The sequence below is a fragment of the Monodelphis domestica genome, chromosome 2 (genome assembly GCF_027887165.1).
Source record: "Monodelphis domestica isolate mMonDom1 chromosome 2, mMonDom1.pri, whole genome shotgun sequence".
NCBI classification, from domain to species: domain Eukaryota; kingdom Metazoa; phylum Chordata; class Mammalia; order Didelphimorphia; family Didelphidae; genus Monodelphis; species Monodelphis domestica.
This window is the reverse complement of record NC_077228.1, coordinates 77001757-77025974: the sequence shown is the minus strand read 5'-3', so window position 1 is coordinate 77025974 and position 24218 is coordinate 77001757. Positions and strand designations below refer to the sequence as shown.

General features: G+C 36.1%; 1 protein-coding gene across 4 annotated transcripts in view; it reads left to right on the top strand.

Annotated features, from left to right (window-relative positions):
- Nucleotides 1–23414, top strand: part of ACBD6 (acyl-CoA binding domain containing 6) — a 202231-nt gene extending 178817 nt beyond the window's left edge. For 2 of the 4 annotated variants that reach the window (XM_056815604.1, XM_001374505.3), the window contains 2 exons: nt 11013–11043; nt 20267–23414. In XM_056815604.1, coding sequence (XP_056671582.1) covers nt 11013–11043; nt 20267–20421 — 186 coding nt within the window. In that variant the 3' untranslated portion in view covers nt 20422–23414. Of the gene's footprint in view, nt 1–11012; nt 11044–20266 lie in introns of those variants that run through there. The other 2 variants (XM_056815606.1, XM_056815605.1) reach the window with 2 other exon arrangements.
- The last annotated feature ends 804 nt before the right edge of the window (nt 23415–24218 follow it).

Genomic DNA, 24218 nt, shown 5'->3' with positions numbered 1-24218 from the left:
TCCCTGTCTTTTCTGAGTTTTAGTTCCTCTGTAATCACTGACATTTTGAAAAGGTCAAAATGTTGGCCAAAAATAGACTAGAAGCTCCTTGTCATGAAAATCATTTTCCTTCCTACTCTCTTCCCCCATGACAAGCTATCAGAACCTCACATATATTATGCATTCTAGATTTCCAATAATTCATTTATACTGTGCCAGGTCTACTCCAGCCTCTGCCTCTCTAGCAATTTCAGTGTCTTACTGAAGTCAATGTAGTCGTCTTAGCTGGAACTTCCAATGCCAATCCATCCTTGAGACCCATTTGTGTGGATGTGAATCTGCTCTGTTGCCTTATTAAGGATGAATAATCGATAGACCCTGTCTTTGATTGTTTTCCTTTCAGTCAGTTCCTCACTATGCTTGCAATAGTTATTAATCCATTTACATATTATATTCTGAAGTTTGCTTTTACTCTTGCAGCCAAAATGGAAAGGCGGATGTCTTTCTTATACTGAAGCTATAAAGGTATAAAGAATAGATGAAAGATTTTTCATTCTCCACTGCTTGTTTTGTTACTTTCAGAACAAACAGAAATAGAAATGTCACCGCTTTTATTTTAACCACTGAGAGAAAAAAACTTTTAAAAATCATGTTACCTTTGCCAGTTTTTCAGATCGTTGAATTTTCTGATAACCTGACATCTATCCAGAGAAAGTCACTAAGAAAATTGGTCAGATGTTATGAATAGTTTTCAAAATTGCAAACTATCAGTAGCCATATGCATGACCCAATTCACTAATAGTAAGAGAAATGCAAATTAAAACAACTCATGTCAAGTGCAATAATATTTATAAAGTGCTAGTGCCAGGCATATAGTAGGTGCTTAATAAATATCCCTCCTGAGATTTCATTCTACCTTTAAACTGCCAAAGATGGCAAAAGATTAAAATAGTGTTGGAGGGGCACATGTTGTTTGATGAAGCTATAGATGAGAAGTTTTGGAAAACAATTTGGAATTGAACAAGAAATCACTATTCTTAATCTTTGTTCCTAACCCTCTAATAAGCATATATCCCAAATTGATAAATGACAGAAATGAAAGATCCCTTACACAGCAAAATTCTCACAGTATTATTCTTCATGGTGGTGCTGCATGGCATACTAAATAGACCACTTTTAGATGTAGGAAGATCTGAGTTCAAGTCCCACAAGACTGACACTGGGAAACCCATCTGTGATTCAGGAAATATTCAGAAAGATTCTGCATTGCAGAACACAGACTAATCTTTACTGGAAAAGGACGTTTCATTGAAGGTTCCCTATAATGATAAAATCACAGTTCTCATTCCCTTCCCTTTACCACCATCCCAATCTTCTTTAAAGTAGAAAAGAAAATCCAAAACAAAGTTGATAGATGCTCATTTAGCAGGGACTTTGGTCACTACTGTACAAAGCCCTGGGACCACAGTTAGATTGTCCCTGCTCTCAAAAAACATTCACATTCCAGTTGGGGAAGACAGCAAGGAAGATGGAAAAGGTGGCAGTTCTGAGGGTGCAGTAGGAAAGTAGACAGCAAAGGGTGCTTAGGGTTATCTGCAGATCAGATGGTAAGGCCTGGTGGGCCAGAGGACATAGTTGCTAGGTAGATGCTAAGATAGTCCTCTACCTTGCCAGAAATATTATAGTTGACTTCTTTCTCATCCAAGTGGCATAAATACATATATAGGGGCCTAGAAAAGCCCATCCTATTACAGTCAAGGGGTGGAGAGAGGACCCAAGCTTTAGAATGGTGAAGGGACTCTTGAATTCCCTTCTGTACCAGTAAGGTTGGGGAGGATTTCCTAAAATGCCTGCCCATCTCCTTCAGGCTCCCAGATTGGCCCATCTTGGTCTAAAACCATCTCTCATAAAAGAAGTGCAAGAATGTATTAATGTCTCAATTTTGCCACATCCCCTTCAACATTCATTACTTTCCTTTGCTGTCATGTTAGCCAATCTGCTAAGTGTGATGTGATACCTCAGAGTTGTTTTGATTTGCATTTCTCTGATTATAAGAGATTTGGAACACTTTTTCATGTGCTTATTAATGGTTTTGATTTCTTTATCTGAAAATTGTCTATTCATGTCCCTTGTCCATTTATCAGTTGGGGAATGGCTTGATTTTTTTGTACAATTTGATTTCGCTCTTTATAAATTTGAGTAATTAGACATTTGTCAGAGGATTTTTTAAAGATTTTTTTCCCCCAGTTTGTTGCTTCCCTTCTAATTTTGGTTGCATTGGTTTTGTTTGTAAAAAAAAAAACTTTTAGATTTAATGTAATCAAAATTATTTTACATTTTGTAATTTTTTTCTAACTCTTGCTTGGTCTTAAAATCTTTCCTTTCCCAAAGATCTGACAAGTATACTGTACTGTGTTGGCACATTAATGCATTGCTGGTGGAATTGTGAATTGATCCAACCATTCTGGAGGGCAATTTGGAATTATGCCCAAAGGGCGCTAAAAGACTGTCTGCCCTTTGATCCAGCCATAGCACTGCTGGGTTTGTACCCCAAAGAGATAATAAGGAATAAGTACAAGAATATCCATAGCTGCAGTCTTTGTGGTGGCCAAAAATTGGAAAATAAGGGGATGCCCTTCACTTGGGGAATGGCTGAACAAATTGTGGTATATGTTGGTGATGGAATACTATTGTGCCCAAAGGAATAATGAACTGGAGAAATTCCATGGGAACTGGAATGACCTCCAGGAATTGATGCAGAGTGAAAGGAGCAGAACCAGGAGAACATTATGCACAGAGACTGATACACTGTGGTACAATCCAATGTAATGGACTTTACTAGCAGCAATGCAATGATCCAGGACAATTCTGAGGAACTTATGAGAAAGAACACTATCCACATCCAGAGGAAAAACTGTGGGAGCAGAAATGCTAAAGAAAAACAACTGCTTGATCACATGAGATGATGGGGATTGAGGAGGTAGACTCTAAATGATCATCCTAGTGCGAACATCAACAATATGGAAATAGGTTCTAATTAAGGGCACATGTAAAACCCAGGGGAATTGTGCATCAGCTACAGGAGGGGGTAGGGGGAAGGAAAGAACATGATTCTTGTAACCAAGGAAAAATATTCTAAATTGATTAATTAAATAAAATTTGAAAAAAATAAAAGCAAACAAAAAGAAGTGCAGAACTAGAGGCATAGAATATGACAGATGTTTGAAGGAATCATAGGATCATATATTGAGAGATTTAAACAGAGGCTCAGAGACCATCTAGTACAGTGATGGCCAACCTATGTCATGGGTGCCAAAGATGATCCACAGAGTTCTTTCTGTGTGCAAGTGGCCACCCCCACCCCCCAAGGGTCTGTTACTAGAAAAAGAGGCAAAGGGACTTGGGTGGAGCTGTTCCCCTTCCCCTCTCTACTATGCCTGACTTTTTTTTCACATCCTCTGCCCAGCATCCAAATGGGAGCACTTTCTCCCTCCCTTGTGTGGGGTAAAAGTGGGACAGTCCATGGCCAGCATTCATGGTAGGGAGGGGCATGGTACTCAGTCTGAAGGGAACAGGAACAGCAGTCTGGGGGTTGGGGTGAGGGAAGGGCCTGGCACTCTATCTCTAAAAGGTTTGCCATCACTATTTTAGTATAACCTTCATTTTATAGGTGAGGAAACTTAGTCTTAGAAATATGGGTTGACAGAGTGTCAGGTAGGCTCTGCACCCCTTTTGTTACAAGAGAGAGTTCAATGGAGGCAAGGTAAACAGGGAGTTAGCATGTATCAAGACTAGAGGTGTAGTTCAATAGCCAGTGTAATACAGTGGCATTTTACTGATCTGGAATTCATTTATTTGTAAACCTCAATAATGGAGCTTTTAGCCAATACGCAGGAAAGAAGGAAAGACCTCTGAGTAACCAAAGTGAATGTCATAATATCTGTGAATTGAGATTTTTCTCTTGTCACATCCCTTTTTTTATTTTTAATTTAACATTGTTTTTTTTTAATTTGGCCAATTTCTGACATTATTCCTTGGTTACAAAAATCATTTTCTATTCCTTCCTCCCCTCCTCCCACCCCTCCCATAGCCAATGCCAATTCTTCAGGGTATTACATGTGCCCTTGATCAGAACCCATTTCCATGCTGTTGATGTTTGCACTAGGATGTTCATTTAGAGTCTACATCCCCAGTCATATCCCCCTCGACCCATGTAGTCAAGCAGTTGTTTTTCTTCAGTGTTTCTACTCCCACTCTTGTCACATTCTTAACCCTTCCAGGGACACATTGTGGACACAAAGTCTGAGGTGGTTGGTAGTAGTAATAATTAAAACAGTTGACATTTTCCTGTTGTACTTTAAGGCTTACAAAGTCCATTATACATCTACATTATCTCATTTTGATCCATACAACAACCCCATGAAGTAGACACTGTTATTTTCCCCATTTTGCACAAGAAGAAAACAAAACTGAGAAAAGTTAAGTAATTTAGATTTTTAAAAATACATACAAACGATGGAAGCAATGGCAGGTAAAGAGCGTGATCTCATACAAATAGTGAAGGGAATGTTAAAAGTTCAGAATGACATGAGACCAAATTGGGAAGATAAGGACAACAAAATGGAAGATTTTGTTTGTTATTATTGTTTTAAGCTACAATGGGGGAAAGAATTGGCTCAGAGAAGAGATAGGATGGCTGCTTGGGGTGGGATGAGATGGTGATGGCTAACAGAGTGAAGGTAGCGCTTGCAATAAAGAACAAAATAAAATAGTTAATAGGAATTTGATACCTAAAATATGAAAGTTGTTAAATTTGTCATCTGACCTAGATTAATATCAGGTGTTGAAAGAATTGATACATGTGATTATTAAACACTATCAGCAATATTTATTTGAAAGATGGTAAAAAAAAATGAAGAGGTACTACAAACTGGAAAAGTACAAAAGTCCCATTCCCTCTAGCCAGTTTGGGGGGAGGCATAGAGGACAGGGAGAAAATTGAATACAAACTATAGACCAATGAGCTTGGCTTTGATTCCTATGAAAATTCTAGAATTCATTATTATAAAGATGGTTGGTGAACATCTACAAAAACAAACACCAATTACAAAGATCCGGGATAGCTGCATGAAAAATGCATTATTATAGACTATGCATGTCTAATCTTTATCAAATTGTTTACCTTTTGAGGGAGTAACAGAATTTGGAGGGAAAAATTTTTTAATGAATTAAAAATTTTTTGTTTATATGTAATTGAGAAAAATTAAATTACATTTTTTATTTAAAAAATCAATACTGGGTTTTACCCCCCAAAAAAATATGACTCAGTTCCTTCTTAACACAAAAATTATTTTAAAATATTATAAGGATTATAATAATTTAAATGATATTTATATATTTGCTTTGAGGTACCTATTTTATCAAAAACTATCAATATATGTGTATGTATGTGTGTAATATATGTGTGTGTGTATTTTTTAAATAATACATTAATCCAAATTCATTGAACAAGTTGAAATAAAATAACATTCCTTTGCAAACTTAAATAGAACATCATTCTAGAAAAAGCCTTATTTCTTTTTTTAGTAATTTACTGTATAAGATTGGAGATTGCTATAAATATTGTTTAGATTAAATTTTAGCAAAACCCTTTAAAAAGCATTTCATATTATTCTTGGGGAAAAGTGAAGAGACATGAACAAGACTAATAAATTTAGATTGATTTGGAATTGGTTGAATGGCCAGAATCAAAAGAACAGTCATTATGGTTTAGTGTCAGCATGGCAGGAGGTTTCTAGTAGAGTGCCCCAGGGATCTGTGATGTTTAGAATTCTTATTAGTCCTTTAAATAAAGGGCTAGATGGCATGCTCATTAAGTTTTAAAATTCCACAAAGCTAGGAGGGATAGCTAAAACAATGGATGACAAAGTCAGGATTCAAGTAGATTTTGACAATCTAAAATGTTGAGCTGGCTGCAGGAAAATCAATCTATCAATTAGTATTTATTAAACACCTACTATATGCCATCCACTGTGCCCAGTGTTTGAAATACAAAGACAAAAATGAAACTGTTCCTGCCATCAAGGAGCGTACATTTTCTCTTGGGAATAGCATGTATACACATAAGTATTTGTAAAATATGTGCAAATAAATAAGGATAATGGTGGCATACTAGCAGCCAGAGGTATGAAGAGACTCATGTAGGAGGTGATATGAACTGATCTTTGAAGGAAACTTAGGGATTCCAAGAGGGAGAAATGAGTAGAGAATGTTTTCCAAGGATGTGAGGTAGCCTATACAAAGGATGGGAGACAGGATGTCATGAGTAAGGAACATCCAGAAATACAATTTTGTCCAACTGAAAAGTGTGTGAAGTGGAGGAAGGCTAGAAAGGTACATGGGATTAAGATTGTAAAAGGCTTTGTCAGAGAAGAGAATTATGGTCAGACCTGTGCTTGAGAAGAGAGAATTGAGGTAAGAAAACAATTAGGAGATTATTATTGCACGAGTTCAAGAGGTGATGAATGATAAGAATTTGAAAGATGAAATTCAGTAGGGATAAATGTAATATTTTATGTTTGGTCTTAAAGTCATTTCACCACCACAGGTGGGGCCATGGTTATGCGGCAGTAACAGTTTTTATAAGATCTGGGAGTTTTAGTGCTTACTATAAGCACAAACTCAGTATGAGGCAATGAGTACTGCATTTGGTATATCTTTAGCTACTGAAGAATTAGAAGGAAAAACTCTTCATCATCAAAGTTCTTGGTACTATCAGATAACATTATTAACAGAGAATTGTTTATTAATGAAAATAACATTAAAAGAAGATGCATTACCAGCTACTTCATGGTGGACCTAAAGGTCTTTTTGTCTGATTGGTACCTTTCTCCTCAAGAGAATGCTTACACTGGTAGAGCAAGAATCATCTTGCTTTTCTGTTTGCATCTTAGCATGATGCTTGGCATATAGTAATTATTTAATAAATATTTTTTCATTCTTTCATTCAGTGTGATGTGGCAGCCAGGAAAGTTTTTATGGTGGTCAGTTATATTGAAAGAATTGTCCAGACCATATTTGAAGTATTTTATTCTCTTCTAAGGGTCAAAGTTTAAGAACCACATTGATAAACTAAAAAATACCCAGAAGAGAGTAATCAAGGTGGTAAAGGACCCAGAGTACATGTCATATTTGAGTATCAGTTAAAGGAACCAGATGATGTTTAGTTTTAAGCTGGATAAAAGAAGATGGATGTAGGGAGAAGGAATTAGAGGTAGAATATATGTTCCAAGATCTGAACGAAGAGGGATTAGACTTGTTCTGTTTGGTCTGAGAAGGTAGCATCAGGAACAATTAGTGGAAGTTGAAAAAACATTTAGATTTTTAAAAATTTATTCATTTTTCCATGCATTAGAATCTATCCCTCCCATGACTTCCCATTGAACAAAGACATTCAGATGGACAGAACTCTCTAAGCATGAACATTCCAACAACCACATTCCCATTTTGACCATGCCTGATCATGTAAATGTCTCTCTGTATTTTACATTCATTGCCTTTTCTGGTAGGAGGTGACTGACAAATTTCACTTCTGGACTCATCTTTCCATTGATGAGTTCTAAAGTCTTTAGAAGTTGTTTTCTTGTATAGTTGTTTTATAGGCAATTGTAGCTCTTCTCACTTGACTCATCATTTCATCCAGGTCTTTCCAGGTTTCTCAGAATATCATTTCTTTTGGCACATTAGTATTCCCATCACATTCATATACCATAATTTGGCCATTCTCAAAATAATAGTCCTTTGGTTTCTAATTTGGGGCTAATATGAAAAAAAGCTGTTATGAACATTTTTATGTTCTTCATCTTCCTCTTCCTTGATCTGTTTGGGATAACAGACTCATAGTGGTATAGCTGGGTCAAAGGGTATAGACATATTTTAGTAAGTTTTGGTATATAGTTCCAAATTACCTCCCAAAGTGACATTACCAGTTCATATTCCCAGTGATCATTGGTATGTACCTATTTTCCCACAGCCTCTCCAGCATTTATTTTTTTTAATCTTTACCTAATCACTCCTAATATATGTGATGTAGAACTTTAAAATAGTTTTAATTATGGATGATTTGTAGCATTTTTTCTTCTGCTTTGTTAGTATCTTGGATTTCTTCCTTTGAAAATTGCCTGTTCATATTCATTGACAATTTATCTGTTGTGGAATAGTTCATTGTTTTATAGCCGTGAATCAGTTCCTTATATATCTTAGATAAGAGAACTTTCTTAGAGAAATGTATTGCAAAGATTTATTTCCTATAAATACTTCTAATTTTAATTATATAAGATTTGTTTGTACAAGTACATTTTAATTGTATATAATCAGAATTCTAAATTTAATCTTGTGTGATCCTTTCTATTACTTGTTTCTTCATGAACTTTCCCACAATTGATAGATTTGAAAGGTAATGTATTCCTTGCTCCTAATTCTTCATCAGGTGACATTTTTGTATTTAGGTCTCCTATATCTATTTGGTGCTTATCTCAGTGAAAGTTTAGATGAATGGCATAGTGCTATGGACTTGGAGTCAGGAAGACCTGAGTTCAAATTCAGCCACAGATACTAGCCTTTAGAGAGTCATAGAGCTTTATCAGGATTGTGGAGCAAAGAGAAGTGCCAGACTCTGGGCACTGTCACTCAACCTCTGTCGGCCTCAGCTTCCTTACCTATAAAAACAGAGGTAATAATAGCACCTACCTCCCCAAGCTGTTGAGAAGATAAAATGACATATTATTTATAAAATTATTTGCAAACCTTAATGCACTCTATTAATGCTAAGTATTATTGTTAGTAAATGATATGAGATGTTGATCTAAGCTCAGTTTCTACAGACTACTGTCCCATTTTCCTCTTGGAAAAAAAAATAGTTTTTGTCAAATAGTAAGACCTTTCTCCAGCAACTTGAGTTTTTGGATTTTTCAAAGACTGTGCCACTGTTTCTTTTAATGTGGTATTCCTAATCTATCCCACTGCTTAACCTCTAACCTTTTTTACCAGGCCCAAATTGTTTTAATGTTTTAACTGCTTTGTAGTATATATTTGAGATCTGGTACTACCAATAGACTCCCCTTCACTTCCTTCTCCCCCACCTTTTTTTAAATATTATACTTAAGAGTCTTGATCTTTTTGTTCTTCAGTATGAATTTTGTGACTTTCTTTCCTACTTGATAAGATATTCCTCTAGTAATACTGTAAAAGCTTAGACTTTAGGTCAGAAGGGGGGGAAACATACAATTGGAGCTGTCCAAAAGTTAGTCTTCCTTTGGAGGTGTTGATGAGTTCCTTCTCATTGTAAGTAGAAGCTGGACCTCACTTGGGTGGGGATTTCCCCCACTTATTATAATAAGGGTCCCTTTTGGAGTATGATCGCTGAGGTACTTCTGATTCTCTAATTCTGAGATATTTTGACTTGCCCAGGAATCATAGTTAATATACATATTGGCTTCTGTTTTCTGAAGGCTCAGGCTCCAAGGATCATAGATCTCCTTCATTATCTCTAATAACTCTAGGCTTCTCCCTAAACAAAAGCCCATCTTTCTTTTTTTTTTTAATATGACTCCCTAACAGAAAAAAACAAACAAACATCTTTTTAATACCATTGTTGTGGTGATGCATTATGGTTGTGAATCTTGGAAAACATATCCTTATTTTTTGTAATTTCTTACTCACATTACAGTCATTCACTAACAACTTAAATCAGTAAAAGGATCCTTTTGTTAGCCTTTCTTTCCACTTCAAGGGGTTGGTCTTTCCATTTTTAAGAGAGATAATTCAATCTGAAGGCAAACCCCCTCGTGAGGAAAAAGGGTACAATCTAAAATGTAGACAAGAATCACAGATCATGCTGGATCCTGAATCTGCATTTTTCAGGAACTGCTGGTTCAAGGACTAGAATGGAGATGGGTAAGCGAGAGCAGGAAACTTAAGCTTGGAGGTCTGTACAACAATCAAACACATGGTATGAAAGTGTTTGAAATAAATATTTATCTGACAATCTGCCTCTTCAGCTTTTTGCCATTTTATCATTGCAGTAAATGTTTCCCATTCCCACTTATCTTGCTCTGATACAGGAAATCATTAGCACACCAACATATGTGCTGGCACTTCTTGCCCCACTATCCTGATAAAGGTCTTGAAGCAGACACTTTTCAAATAAGCAAGGCTTTGCATGCCATCTTAACTAAAAAAACAATAGGAAAAAAACCTAACTGTAATGTTCCCCTATTACTTGGCTTGCTGTGAGATTTTTTTACTTTATCCTCATACCTGATATGAATTAGAGAACTAACAATGTGAGATTCATGAATATGTGACATTATTTTTAAAAAATTACCAGCTTCATAGAAAAGACCCGAAAGGTGCTGCTTATGGCAGTTCTACCTTCTTAGAGGATCTAGATGACCATTTTAGGAGGGATACTCATGTTGCTTACCAGTCTGCAAATCTGGACAGGCTCTGCTTAGGATTATATAGTTGGGGTGTTTGTTTTTTTAATCTCTTCAATAATGTAGGGTTATTCCAAAATTATCCTGATTTTGAAACAATTTTAATTTTTTTTATTCTTTTTCACCAAGTCAGATAAATTTATGAAATGATGGCACTTTTGTTATATTCGACATTAAGAAACAACATGGGGGCAACTTGGTGCCTCAGTGGATTGAGAGCCATGCCAAGAGACAGGAGGTCCTAAATTCATATCTGACCTTAAATACTTCCTAGCTGTATCAACCTGAGCAAGTCATTTCACCGCCATTCCTAATCCTTCCCATTCTTTTATCTTAGAATCAATAAATAGTATTAACCCTGTTTGCCTCAGTTTCCTCAAATGTAAAATGGGCTGGAGACAGAAATAAGAAACTATCAGTATCTCTGCCCCAAAATACCCCAAATAAGATCACAAAAAGTCAGAAATAGATGAAAAACAGTCAAACAACAAACCAATTGCTTAGAACTCTAAAATGTGTTATTTCCTTTCTTTGTAGGACAACGAAGGCCAGACAGCCCTACATTATGGTAAGCTATTGATCAAAATACTGAATAATTAAGATAAATCAATAACAGCAATGCCAACATAGCATTTTTACCTTCAGAGGATTTCACATATTTTTAGTTTTAACTCCCTCAAGTTGCTAAAAAATTTTCTTAGTTTATAGAAGTGAATTGAAACCAACAAGTTGCATATCTGACTTAAAAAGAATAAGAACACTTGTAGTCTAAAATAGCTTTAAATAACCATTAGAGTTGGTATTTAGCAGAAGATACTAGAGAGGAGATTTTGACCCAAGATACATTTCTACATTAGAGTAGATCACAGAAAATCCAATGCTGAATCATGGCAAAATAACCGAGTATGTCTAGATCTTGCACCTAAACTGTGGATCTTAGAAAATGTGGAAGTGAAGTAAGAAAACACTGACTATACAGGAGTTCTTAGAGTTTTAGTAAATCCTCAGACCCTGGACTCTTCATAAATAAATAGCAGGAATTAAATCAAGGGTTCCCTAGTTATTCCAGTAAAGCTAATAGACATTGCGGCACTTAAAGTCCTCCTTTATCTTTATAGTTAGTTAGAGAACAGGTGGATAAGATCTTCCTGTAGCATCACTTTGGTATTTTCATTTGTGCTGCTATTTAGAAGATTTCATTTAGATGTGGCATGGAAAGATGCATGACCACCCATACTAAAGGCACTAGACAAAAAATTACCAAATCCAGGATGTGAAACTCATGGATACCATTATAATCATGCCAGCCCTATTGCCACTCATTTACAACCATCACAAAGTCCCAAAGTGCCCTTCTTTTGTCTACTCCTCTGACTTATCCCATCTATTTACTTCAGCTAATATATGACATGAAAATCCAAATGCTATATTTAAATGTCTCTCAGATTTCTGAGAGATGAACCAGCATGTACAACTTATATTTCACTATTGTCAGGATCCACAATTTCATCAGGGTGGTTACACCTTCTAAGAATGAAGATCATAACTTCTTTATGCCTTAGGAACTGATCTTCATGAACATATAAAGCCAAAAAATTCACCACTTAGTGACTCCCCTTCTGGATATGAATCTCTCTCAGTTTCACTAGGACAGACCTCAAATGACAGACACACAGACTCTTACCCGCCTTTCTAGCTTTCCATCGTTTTTGAAAACCAGGGTTACCTCTAAGCCATGAAGCATTGAAGTAGAACTTTAATATAGGAAAACATAAACTAATCACTGAGTCCAATTCTTATGTCTCTTTTTCAAAATTTAAAATTTTTATTATTTACTTGTTTATTTTTATTATAATGCAGAACATACTTCCATATTGGTCATTGTTGTAAGAGCATAGTCATACAAAACCAAAACTCCATAATAGAATCATAAATACACTGACGTGAGAGATAGTCTGCTTTGATCCACATCTGTCTGACTCCAACAGTTCTTTTTCTGGAGGTGGATAGCATTTCCATTCATAAGTTTTAAAAAGCATACTTCTTTACAAGGAACTTGCTCCACAGGCTTACATGGAGAGAGGAAAGAAATTTCTCTCCCTGTATATATATCCTGAAGTGCTTCACTCCTCTGCTTCCAGAGAGAAGAGAAGGAAAGGCAGCTGGGGAAGCATGTGGGTATGACATTTCTGCTGAAGCAATCCCTGAAGACACCCCTATGCTGGCTATATCTAACTTACACAGCTGCCAAGTCAGACAACATTTATTGAACACCTGCTATGTGCCAAAGATTGTGCTAAGTACTAGGGGCTCAAAGAAAGGCAAAATAGTCCCTGCCCTCAAAGATATCACAATCTTGAAAAAAATGTGGAAATAAGATAAATAGGAGAATAATCTCAGAGAGTAGACACTAGCATTAACTTCCTTCTCTCACTATTAAATAAGAAATATATTAAGTATAAAAATTCCAAATGACAGCTAGTTTTAATATAGACTAACCACAATATTTCACTAAAACCAATAGTTTAGGCAACACAAAGCCTCCAAAACTCATTGACTGGTGTATCCTTCCCATCATATTCATTTTGCATCCTTTCTTCCCATTGGGTTAGATTTCATTGTGTCATTCATATCAATTTTGAAGCTCAGACACTTTCTATCTATGATCATGCTTAAATATAGAGCCAGTCAGCAAAGTCCAGAGAGGATTTTGAAAACTTCTTATCTACAAGATATGCATTCACTCATACATAGAATCCAACCAATCGTAACAGCCAGATAACAGAGATACTGAAAAAAAGGTTTATCACAGGACTAAATAGCCCTCAAAAGAAAAGAGTACCTTAGGAAAGAAATAATAACTGCCCATATTGGGGTTAGAATAGATGAACACTGGTTTTTAGTAGTGATCATCACCAAGTGTTTTCAGAGTAATTAGACATAAAACTATTAAATTCAGAGAATCAGGAGGAAAAAGAGAAACTTTTTTCCAGGGTTAATGATGCCTCTAAATCCTAAATCCAGGGACACACATTTTATCATGACAGTTCTTAAAGAATTTCATCTGCCAGAGGACAGTGGACACTTTTGTATACTACCTGATCCTAAGAAATCATAACCTCTTATATCCAGAGAATAAAGGAAAGCACCTCTTGAGGGAAGAAGACAATGCCAAGTCAATGCAGATATGTTTTTGAGCATATCAAGTGTTTCTTAAGTAACTTCTATATATTAGAGGTACTGTTAGATGCTAGAATACAAATTTAATTTTAAAAAGCATTTTTTAAGCACTTTCTCTGTGCTGGGCCCTGGGGGGCACAGAGACAGAAATGAGATAATCCTTGACTTCCAGTTGGCTGATATTCCACTGGAAAATACAATAGGTGTACAGATAATCAATACAAAATAATTTGAGGTAGTGAAGAGTAGTAAAAATGGAATTTGGGAAGGTTTTGCTAAGGGATTGGCTCTTCAACTGATCCTTGAAGGCAGACAAACATTGAATGAGAAAATGGATTCTAGGCATAGAGGACACTCTGTGTGCAATGAGTGGAGGCAGAAGTCGGCATGTCAAGTTCTGAGAACAAGTTGATGGTTCAATTTGGCTGGAATATAGAGTATATATATATAAAGGGTCGGAATTTGAACCAAAGCTGGAAAGGTAGATGGGAGCTAGATTCTGGAAGCCTTTAAATTACTAGCATCAAGACTTTGTGTTTTATCCTAGAGGCAATAGAAACCCAATTAAAAATTTTGAGTAGGGTGCAGCTGGGTGGCTCAGTGGATTGAGAGCCAGGCTCAGAGACGGGAGGTCCTGGGTTCAAACCTGCCCTCAGACACTTCCTAGCTGTGTGACCCTGGGCAAGTCACTTGACCCCCATTGCCTAGCCCTTACCACTCTTTTGCCTTTAGAACCAATGCACAGTATTGATTCTAAGAAGGTAAGGGTTTTTAATTTTTTTTAATATACATTTTTTTGAGTAAACGAATAAATACCATAATAGTTACCATAATTTCCTTAGGAACACTATTTGGACAGCTTTGTAGTCAGTTAGCAAGCATTTTTTAAGCACTTCATACATTCTAGATACTATGCTAAGCTTTGGGCATATAAAGAAAAGCAAAAACAGTCCCTTCCCTCAAGATGCTCCCATTTTAATGGGGAAAACAAGATGTAAATTAGGTCTGTGCAAGATGAATGTGGAATAAATAGAAAGTAGTCTCAGGGGAAAAGGCATTAGCAGCCAAAGATCTGGAGTAAAGCTTTCAGCGGAAGGTAACATTTAAGTTACTCTTGAAGAACAGCAAGAATGACAGTGACCCAGAATGTGCAGAAGGGAGGAAAGTATAAGAAGATGGAAGGTAAGAAAAGGCCAGGTTTTAAAGAGCTTTAAATTTGAGTCTATAGGTAATTGAAAACCCCTGAACATGGACAGATAAACACTTCAGAAAAATCGCTTTAGTAGCTAAATGGAAGATGAATTGAAGAGAGCAGAAACTATAAGTAGGGAAGCTAATTAAAAGGTTTTTTAAATCGTTCAATAAATTGAGGTAGCTAGATGGTAAAATGGATAGAAAGTCAAACTTGGAATCAGGAAGACAGTTTGAATACAGTCTTGGAAGCTTATTGTCTGTGTGACCTTGGGCAAGTCACTTGACCTCTGTTTGCCTCACTTTCATCTTTAATTTGGGGTAATAATTTTGCCTATCTCTCACGCTTGTTGTGAGACCCAAATAAGGTATTTGCAAAATGCATAACATAGTGCCTAACACGTAGGAGGTATTATAAATGCTAACTGTTACTATTATTACAAATAATAATGAATGCCTCATCTAAGGTTGGTGGCCATGATGGTAGGAAGAAGAGATGTATAGTTAGACTTGATGAGACTTGGCAACTGCATATGAGGGGAAAGGAAAAGAAGTAAAAAATGACCCTGAATGATGAGCAGATGATGGTATCCTCATCCAAAAATAGAAAAGTGTAGAGGAAGAGGTTTGGTATGGGATGTGTTGACATGCTTCAGGCATACACCCACACTCCCTTCTCCAGGTGATGCCCTCTTTACTTTCTCCTTTCACCTCCCTCTATCTGCCTAGATTACATGGACATTGTGAGAAGCTAGATGCATGCAACTTGGGAGATGAGTCACCATGCTTCATTTCTGTGTAGACCCACATTGAACATAGATGTAGAGGCATATATCACTTAGGTTTATGTAGCACATCTGAAACAGGCTACACTTTTCCCATTCAGTTTGGCTTTGTTGTATTTTTTATTGTGTTTAGCAATGTACTATGATGGTTAGAGTGTTGAACTTGGAAGCCAGGAATACCTGACTTCATATCCTACTTCAGACTCTTACTGAGACTCTGACCAAGTCACTTAACTTCACAGTCTCATTGTACTCATTCGTAAAATGGAGATAATAATAGATCCAGGAATTTGTAAAGATTGATTGAAATAAACATACCTAAAGCACTTTGTAAACCTTAAAACAATATATAAATGCTAGATGCCTCTTAAGAAGAAATAACAATAATGACATATAAAAAATGTTGATAAGAGAATGAATAAAGAATCTGCTTGAAACTAAAGAAATGTAAATACATTTTAAATTATGTTGTATGGTCAATTTTGTCTCATTTTTCAGTGTTTGCTTGTGTGTTTTATATTTTCCTTTCAAAAAGATCTCATCATAGGGCTGGGTCCTACAACTTAACCGATATGTATATAAAACCTATATTAAAGGAAGGGAATGGTAGGGAAAATTCGAAACAATGGATAATTCAAATGTCATTTCTGTTTGACTTTGAAATGCATTATATGATTTTTACACATATGACCTGCCTTCTTAATTATATTTTGTTTGGATGGATATTAAAATTAGTTTGAATTCCCTGGGCATACACCAGCTGGACAATGAGGGAAAGCAACTCTAGAGCCTGCTGGGTTGTAAGGGGAAGTGAGCTCAGGATTAAATATTTGCCATAGATAATCCCCACAGTAGATAATCTTATAAGTAATACAAAAAAATTCACCATCCCACCGATTTTTAAACATTACATTCTCCCTATGGGAGGTGCATAGGTACAATAGTAAAACTAAATACAAACTCAAATTCTTCACTAGTCATTGATCACTTTTGCCAAGTAATGAATGGTTATTTTTCAAGACATTGATACTCGTGTGTGTTAAAATTTTTCTTTTTAGGAATCTTATGCCCCAAATCACTCATTGATAGATACAAATCTGTCTTACAAAGTAGTTTTATTAATCATTGTAAAAAGAAAATAAATATTAATAATTAAGATAGGTGAATACTTTAAATAATGGAATTTATTAAATGGTTCATTACATGGCAAATATTTAAAATCAAAATATACTTTTTTAAAGTGAGAGTACTCATTTAAAAGAATGCTTCCTAAAATGAAATTACATAGATTCTATAATAACCACTTTAAAATTAATTCATTTTCCAATTAGGTTAAACTAAAACAATTTACTTTACTTTACCCTTTAATTTACTAAATTAATCTAAATCCTTACTACACCTACCCCAAACCTTTTTTAGCTGTTCAAAATATATATTTACTGTTTTGATTTAATTTTATTTCAGTGTACATAACTATTTTAGGAACTTCATTATAACTATAAATATGGTTTATTCCAGTGAGTGAGAACAGTGAGATGTTGGGGATGTCTTTTGGGCCTATCCATTCTTTTTTATTAATTATAGTTTGGCCTGACAGCTGTCCTTGTGATGACAGTTTTTGTGATTATAGCAGGTGTCAAATTCCATCCTTAGATGGGTTGTAAATACTGGCCTCTTCCGATTAAAGCTGGGGTCAGAGCCAATAGAAGGGTTAAATAGAGGCCAGTATTGTACTAGCATGTGTCCTTACCAGTTCATCCTTCCTGTACATTGGGTAGCAACAAACTACAGCACCTGTTTGCCTCCATTGTACTTTAGTATTCACTGACCTTCAGGAATTGGTGCTTCTGTTATTTTATGATTAAATATGGTCCTTGTTGAAGAGTTGATCGGTATGAATCTGGTCTTCGTCATAAATGGCCTGTTAGTCTTCCCCCCTCCCCTCTCTCCACTGGGAATACTAACATCATTGCTTCTATGTCTCCCAGAGGAAATCAAGGCTTTTCCTTGCACATGTAGTCATGTGATTTCAGAGTGGGCTGGCTTTGTATCCTCATGGGCTCTCTGTCTTCCCTATAAAGCACCATCTGTTCTGCTCCTTCCATGCTGTTGCAGGGCAGTGGGAGGAGACATTAGAGTGAAAATAAATAAAAATTTTAAAAAAAGAAAGAAAGAAATTCATCATCAAAACCCTGAGGATTAATGGAGTCAGAAGGCGAACTGTGCTGAATGAAAATTCATCTTCACCTGTGCCAGTGTCAGGGCTGCCTCTCTGGCACTTGACAAATAGAGGTTCCCAGGGTACCATAAATTCAGCAGCTGTTCTAATCCCTAGAGACTTTTTCAAGCTTTTCCGAGATGGGCTGATGACCATTTTTGGATTTCCCAGCACAGTATGAGCACCAACACATTTCCTCATTAATTTCATACAAAATTCAGCCCACTTTCCCTCAGCACACTTCTCCCATCTTGTCCCTTTTGTGTCTGTTTTGAGAGAATGGGAAGTTAACATAGTTTGTACTCTATGTTTGACCAAAGAAACAGATAATAGTTCATCAATATGTAATGATCACCTGCTAAATGCCCAGAACTATGAAAAGCATTGTGGGGGATACAAAAAAAGACATAACCTCTGCCCCCAAGGATCTTATAGTCTAAATAAATAAAAAGCAATATACAGTAGAGGCCAAATGGATGATTTTGTGTCAAATATTCCAGGAATTCCCTTTCACATTGCTTCTTTCAATCATCACTTTATCACTTTCTGGTAGAGTATTCTCATATATAGGTTAGTCAATTTGTCATAGTACTAGGCTAAAGAGGGTTCACTTCTATTTGTTTCCTTTGCCTAGTATTTAGAAGCTCAAGTTCCATACATGCATAAGCGTGTGAAGATCATATCACACTTTCCATAAAGTAGTTTCCTTACACTGATACCCTTCATCTTTGGGAAGCAAAATTAAGTTTTATCTAAATCAGTTATATCAGATTGCAGTAGCAGATCATGTCCAATCTCAGAGTAAAATTGAACTAAATCTGATCTAAAATGTCTTGGTTATTATTTGGGATTACAGATTAATATGGTAGACACAGTCTTCTTTCACTTTTGTTGAAAGAACTTGATTTCACTGAAACATAACCAGATGTTTCACAGAAATAAGTAGAGACTGCCAGCCAGAAATATTTTCATTATAGCAACAATAAGGTCAAATGAGTATTATTGTTCATGATATAGATTTGCATGCCTATTTGTATGCAGAATAAATTAGTCATTTTTTCTTTTCATAGGGTTTATCAGACAACAGATCCTTAAATTTATTCTTTTGCATGACAAGTAACTATCTTTTGTTTGGGACTCATCTTAATTCCATTGGTTCCCAGCACCACTACCACTGCTAGTGACTGTGCTGAGATTATTTCTATTTACTCTATATATACCTCATATGCAAATAGATATTTGCATGTTGCCTCCCTGTTAAAAACTGAACTTCTTGAGGGAAAAATTTAGGTGATCTAGATGACTCTATAGTAGTCTGGAGGGAGAGAGAGTGAGGGAGGTAGGAGAGGAAGAGATGCATGCAAGCTTCTTGGCTTATTCTATTGTTCATTCTCTGCCACCTGAAAAATCATCAAAACTGACTTAGCAGAAGAGAGAGGTATGTATAAAAGTGTGGCTCTGAAAGTTAGGTATCCCCAGCAAGTAGCTACGAGACCAAACAATCAGAACTTAGTTTGAAGATTCCAGTCCTTTTTCAGGGAGAACTCTGAATAGTCAAGGAAATCACTTTGCTCCTTACCTAAGGAAAGAGAAGGCACCAACAAAAGAGAAAGGAAATGTCACTACAAAATAGTTTAAAATAAAAGTCCTACTACATATGGCAAATATCCATATATATCCATAGTAGATAAATATAAGCTGTAGCCCAAAATGTGAGAAGTTTAGTAACTGACATTAATTGTGCCTGCTAAGGGTTGGGTTTTGTTTGGGGGGGGGGGGGGGAGGGACGGTTCCAGTCTTGTAAATACATCTTCTGAAAGCTAAAGTGGGAAACTTCCACATTCAACATAGTCTTTCCATACTCATTTTTCCTGTAAGGAAAGAATCTACCTGAGATACTGCTTTAACCCAGATGACCATTATAATGAAATCTATTAATCAGAATTCCTTAGCAAATTTGAGTTGTCTAGACACAGGACAAGCAACAGAAACCTTCTAGATAAATAAATCATAGACAGCCTGTGGCATGGGTGCCACAAAATGGACCCCTGAAGTAAAATTATTACATAAATTTAACCACTAAATTAAAATCCACATATCCCCCATTAAATATCTTCTCATTCCTGTCAAGATACAGGCCAGAATGAATTACTTCTGAGGTCCCTTCTGAGTTTCTGTAATTCTACAAAATATGCCCAATATTTATCTGTCTCTCCCAAGGCACTGGGGAAAATAACCACAACACATTTTTTGTGACCCTTGAGTATTCCAACATACTGTTGTGACTATGATACTGTAATTTTTCAACAATCATAATATTAAACATTGTTTGTATCATATTATGGCTTTGTGATTATCACTGCTAATGAGCTACTGTATTTTCCATTCATGTCATACTAACCTTTTTGTCTCTTTAGCCTCTGCCTGTGAGTTCTTAGACATTGTGGAACTGCTGCTGAAGTGTGGAGCTGACCCCACCCTACGGGACCAGGAGGGCTGTCTGCCTGAGGAGGTGACAGGCTGTAAAGCCGTCTCTTTAGTACTCCAGCAACACACCGCTGGCAAAGCTTAACTCCAAAGCTGGGAAGTTGCAGCCTTTACTAGCCCAGGGCTTCAATAATGAAAGAAAACTACAATAATAACCCTTCTCTGCCACTCTTCTTTGGTATGCATTGGCTAATGAGGAATAGGACATTCAGAGATGTTGACTGGTGGTTCAAAACCTAAGCGATTCATCCTATCTGCATATATTTGGGAGAATAGATGAACTTATGTGCTGTGCATAATGTGATCTAGTTATTTGGAGCATGCTCTGATATTCATAACTGCTCAAGAGTGCGGGGAAAGGAAGCAAATCATCCTTCACAACATTAAATGCAGCTGCTCTTTAAAATATAGATATATAAGCAAAATGGACCATTTTACACAGAAAATGAGGGCATCTATTCATAAAATACCTTGTTTGGTGATAACCAAATAGTAATTGGCACTAACACAACTGGAGTAGACATTCCAAGTGCTCCTCATTTGACAGTCAAAATTAGAAAGGAAAAAGAAGTTAGTGATCAAAAGCAGTAAGGAAAAAGTTTGTTTGCATTAATGAGAGATATGAAAGTCATGAGGAAAATCAGCTGCATTATGAAAAACCCCAGACTCTGGATGTTTTAGAATAGGATCCAGCAAACTCTGAAAGGAGGAGACATTGACAGTGGGCAAAGCCCCAGTTAAGCCAGTACTTTTCTCCTAACCAACTTGGGGTGGGGGCTGAGGGGAAGAGAGGGATTTCCTTAGTTTCCAGCCTTCTCCCTCCAGATAGAATGTTTGTATCAGAAGGTTGTCAGCATTATGTTGAGTAAGAGTCTTCTAAGATCTTTTAAGTCTTTTAGGCATGTAGTGATGCCTAGTTGCCACTAAGATAACCTCTGTTGTTATTAAAGCTGTTGTTATTAAAGGATGCCCTTTAAGCATGGTGCCAGCGTCCATGCTGTGCTCCAAGTTTACCCCTTTATCCTGGCTCAGCCTAATGCAGGAAATTAAATATCATACAGACCAAGTATGCTCATTAAGATAGGAAGTTAGTTTGAGGAGTGTAGCAGACATCATCATTAAAATAGTAACAGGCCAGCATCTCAGAACTTTGGTGGTGGTGAAGCTTTTCATCAACTTGTACCTCCTCTAGGGAATGCTTCCATGACAGAAGTCAGGCATGTTGACTAGTGCCTGTCCTGTTTGATTATTCTCAAGCTTACTTGAGGACTTAGATCTTCTAGGATATTGACCAGCATCTTTCACCAGTATTCAGTTTCTAATTGTTTAAAAATCTGGCATGCATGTTAGAGCCTCCTGAGGTTTCTATGGCATTCTTATAGAACTTTGCCCTTACCGTGGAGCTTCTTTCGCAGCATTCAAGCTACATTACAGCTCACTTTTGACTTTATTCTGCTGTGTATCCTTGTGTGTGTAAGAATCCTCTTCTTGTTGCAGCCAAAATGCAAAAAGTTGTTGCATGCCCTTTTTAAAGTTAATGTTACTTTTGTGCATATTAGTAACAGAACAAATTCAGTAAAGTTTTTGTTCTGTACAGGCTAAAAAGTGCAGCTACTTGGGCCCATTTACCTCTGTTCACCTGATTCTGCAAACATTTATTAAGCACCTGCTCTGTGCAAAACAAAATTCATCTTTGTCAACATTTGAAAGTTTGACCATGATATATATTAGCCAAGCTTTCAGTTTTCTATTCTCTCACATAAAAAAAAAAAAAATCAGTGGAACTTAAGTGAAAGAGCGTTTATTTTTTGTTGGTTTTGCTTTGAAATTTTTGTGTTCACCTCTACCACTTTAGGTCATTCATTGAATCAGTTTAGAAATATCAAGTGCATTTTAAAACCAGTTTCAAAATATTTAACTTCTTTCATTGTTACTATGATTTGAATTCAAGAAAATGTTTACAAGAAGCAGTTAATTATGTAAATTATCTCTTGTATCACAAGAGTTGTGTTAGCATTATCCATTACAACAGTGATAACCTGGTTTGTTTTCACTTCCCTTTAACTCTTCTTGAGTTGTAATAAAAATAATTATACTCCTACCTGGAGCATTTTAGGTTAGTATTCTTTGAGTTTTCTTGCTGAAAGTGAAGGAGCTTTTCCCACGCAAAGAGTATATTTTGAGGCAGAAACTCGGCTATTTATCTGAGTACCTTCTTATGAGGAGTACATGATGAGCTAATGATTCCATACTATTTAATTGGATTTTCCAGTAGTTTAAGCTAGAGAGCACCATACCTGAAGTCAGGAAACATTGGTTCAGGTCCTGGTCTTGGTATTTATTCTCTTTCTGACTCAGATCAAGTCTACCTCTCTAGACCTGTTTCCTGTATAGAATGAGGAGATAATTGTTCATGTCCCTTTCAGCTCTAAATCCTATGAATAAACTGGTTTGAGTGAGGAAATGTTTTAGTGTGGGTTCAGCTGTGAATACTGGATATGTTAATAACAGTTCAAATGAATCCTATTCAAAGATATAATGGGAAATATTATGGTTCTACTATAAAAACCAACAAATGTTTAAAATCACTTTTCAGATAACACTGTTATTTGGGGGAAGGGAAGGAATAGTTTGAGTTTTATTGGCTCAGATATCTTTTTTCCACATCTTTCTTGTTTGATATTTCTGATGCAACAGAGTATTGTAAAATTTGTATTACAATCAGTATCTGTGGGGTTAGAGCAATCTTTGGGTTAGAATGAATCATATGTGAGTGTTATAACTAAAAAATTATCAAACCCTATTTAAGATTCTCCTTTGCATCCATTATCCCATTGACCTTTATCATTTTTCACTTTTTACATTCTCAGTTCAGTATTCTACTTTAAAATCTTGTCCTATTATCCTAGTACCAGTGTCCATACATAAAAACACAGCTGACCATCATTTTTCATTTCCCAACAAAAGTACTAATATAACTTTATTTCCCTTCTTACTGAATTTTATCATCAAAATTTCATTGTTGGTTTGTTTATTCTAATACATAGACATAATAAACCTTTACAATCTACATGCTAATAACCAAAATGCCTAATTTTTACTAAATATTACTAATTCTTAGGTGCAGAAATCTTATAACATTTTTTGGTCTCTGTTTTTAAAAACTGGATATTTTCACCCTTCCTCAGAACCAGCCCCCATAGCTAGATATATCAGGTATCACTATTAACACCTCTCAAAAAGATTTTTCCTGTTGTCTGAAAACTTCCCATCTGAGTTTCACAAGGTTTTACTTGTTTTCAGTTCTGGATATGGAATAAAGATGAAGGGTTCAAGTCCTAGGTCTGCTACTTACTAAATGTGTGGCTTTGGGCCTGGTCCTTAACTTCATTGGGTCTCAACTTCCTCATCAGTAAAATGAGAAAGGAGAGGGAAAGAAGAAAATGACCTTCCTTTAAGATCGTCTGTAAGGGTTCTTCCAACTCTGTGAGCTTCTGAATATAAGGAATTGAAAGAAAACATGTATAGTATCAAAGTGGAGATAAATGACTTGAGTCGCCTTGTCTCCCAAGCTCTTTTCTGAAACTTATTTGTCTTTCCCATTATTTCAAGAGTTAGAAACTTTTTGTAGATGTGTGATCCTTTTAATCATTCTTAGTCAGAACCTAGGTGACTTGTCAAGGAAAATGTCTATATTGAAAGAGTATATCTGGTTTCTCACCAACATCACCATAGTAAAGTTGGCTATAGAATCATAAAACCACAAAATATCAGAACTGGAAGAAACCCAAAGCCATCTAGTCCAGTCCCATCATTTCAAAAATAAAGTAACTAAAACTGCCTCTCTGGTTTTGGGTAGCACCCAAGACCTGCTTGTCAGAC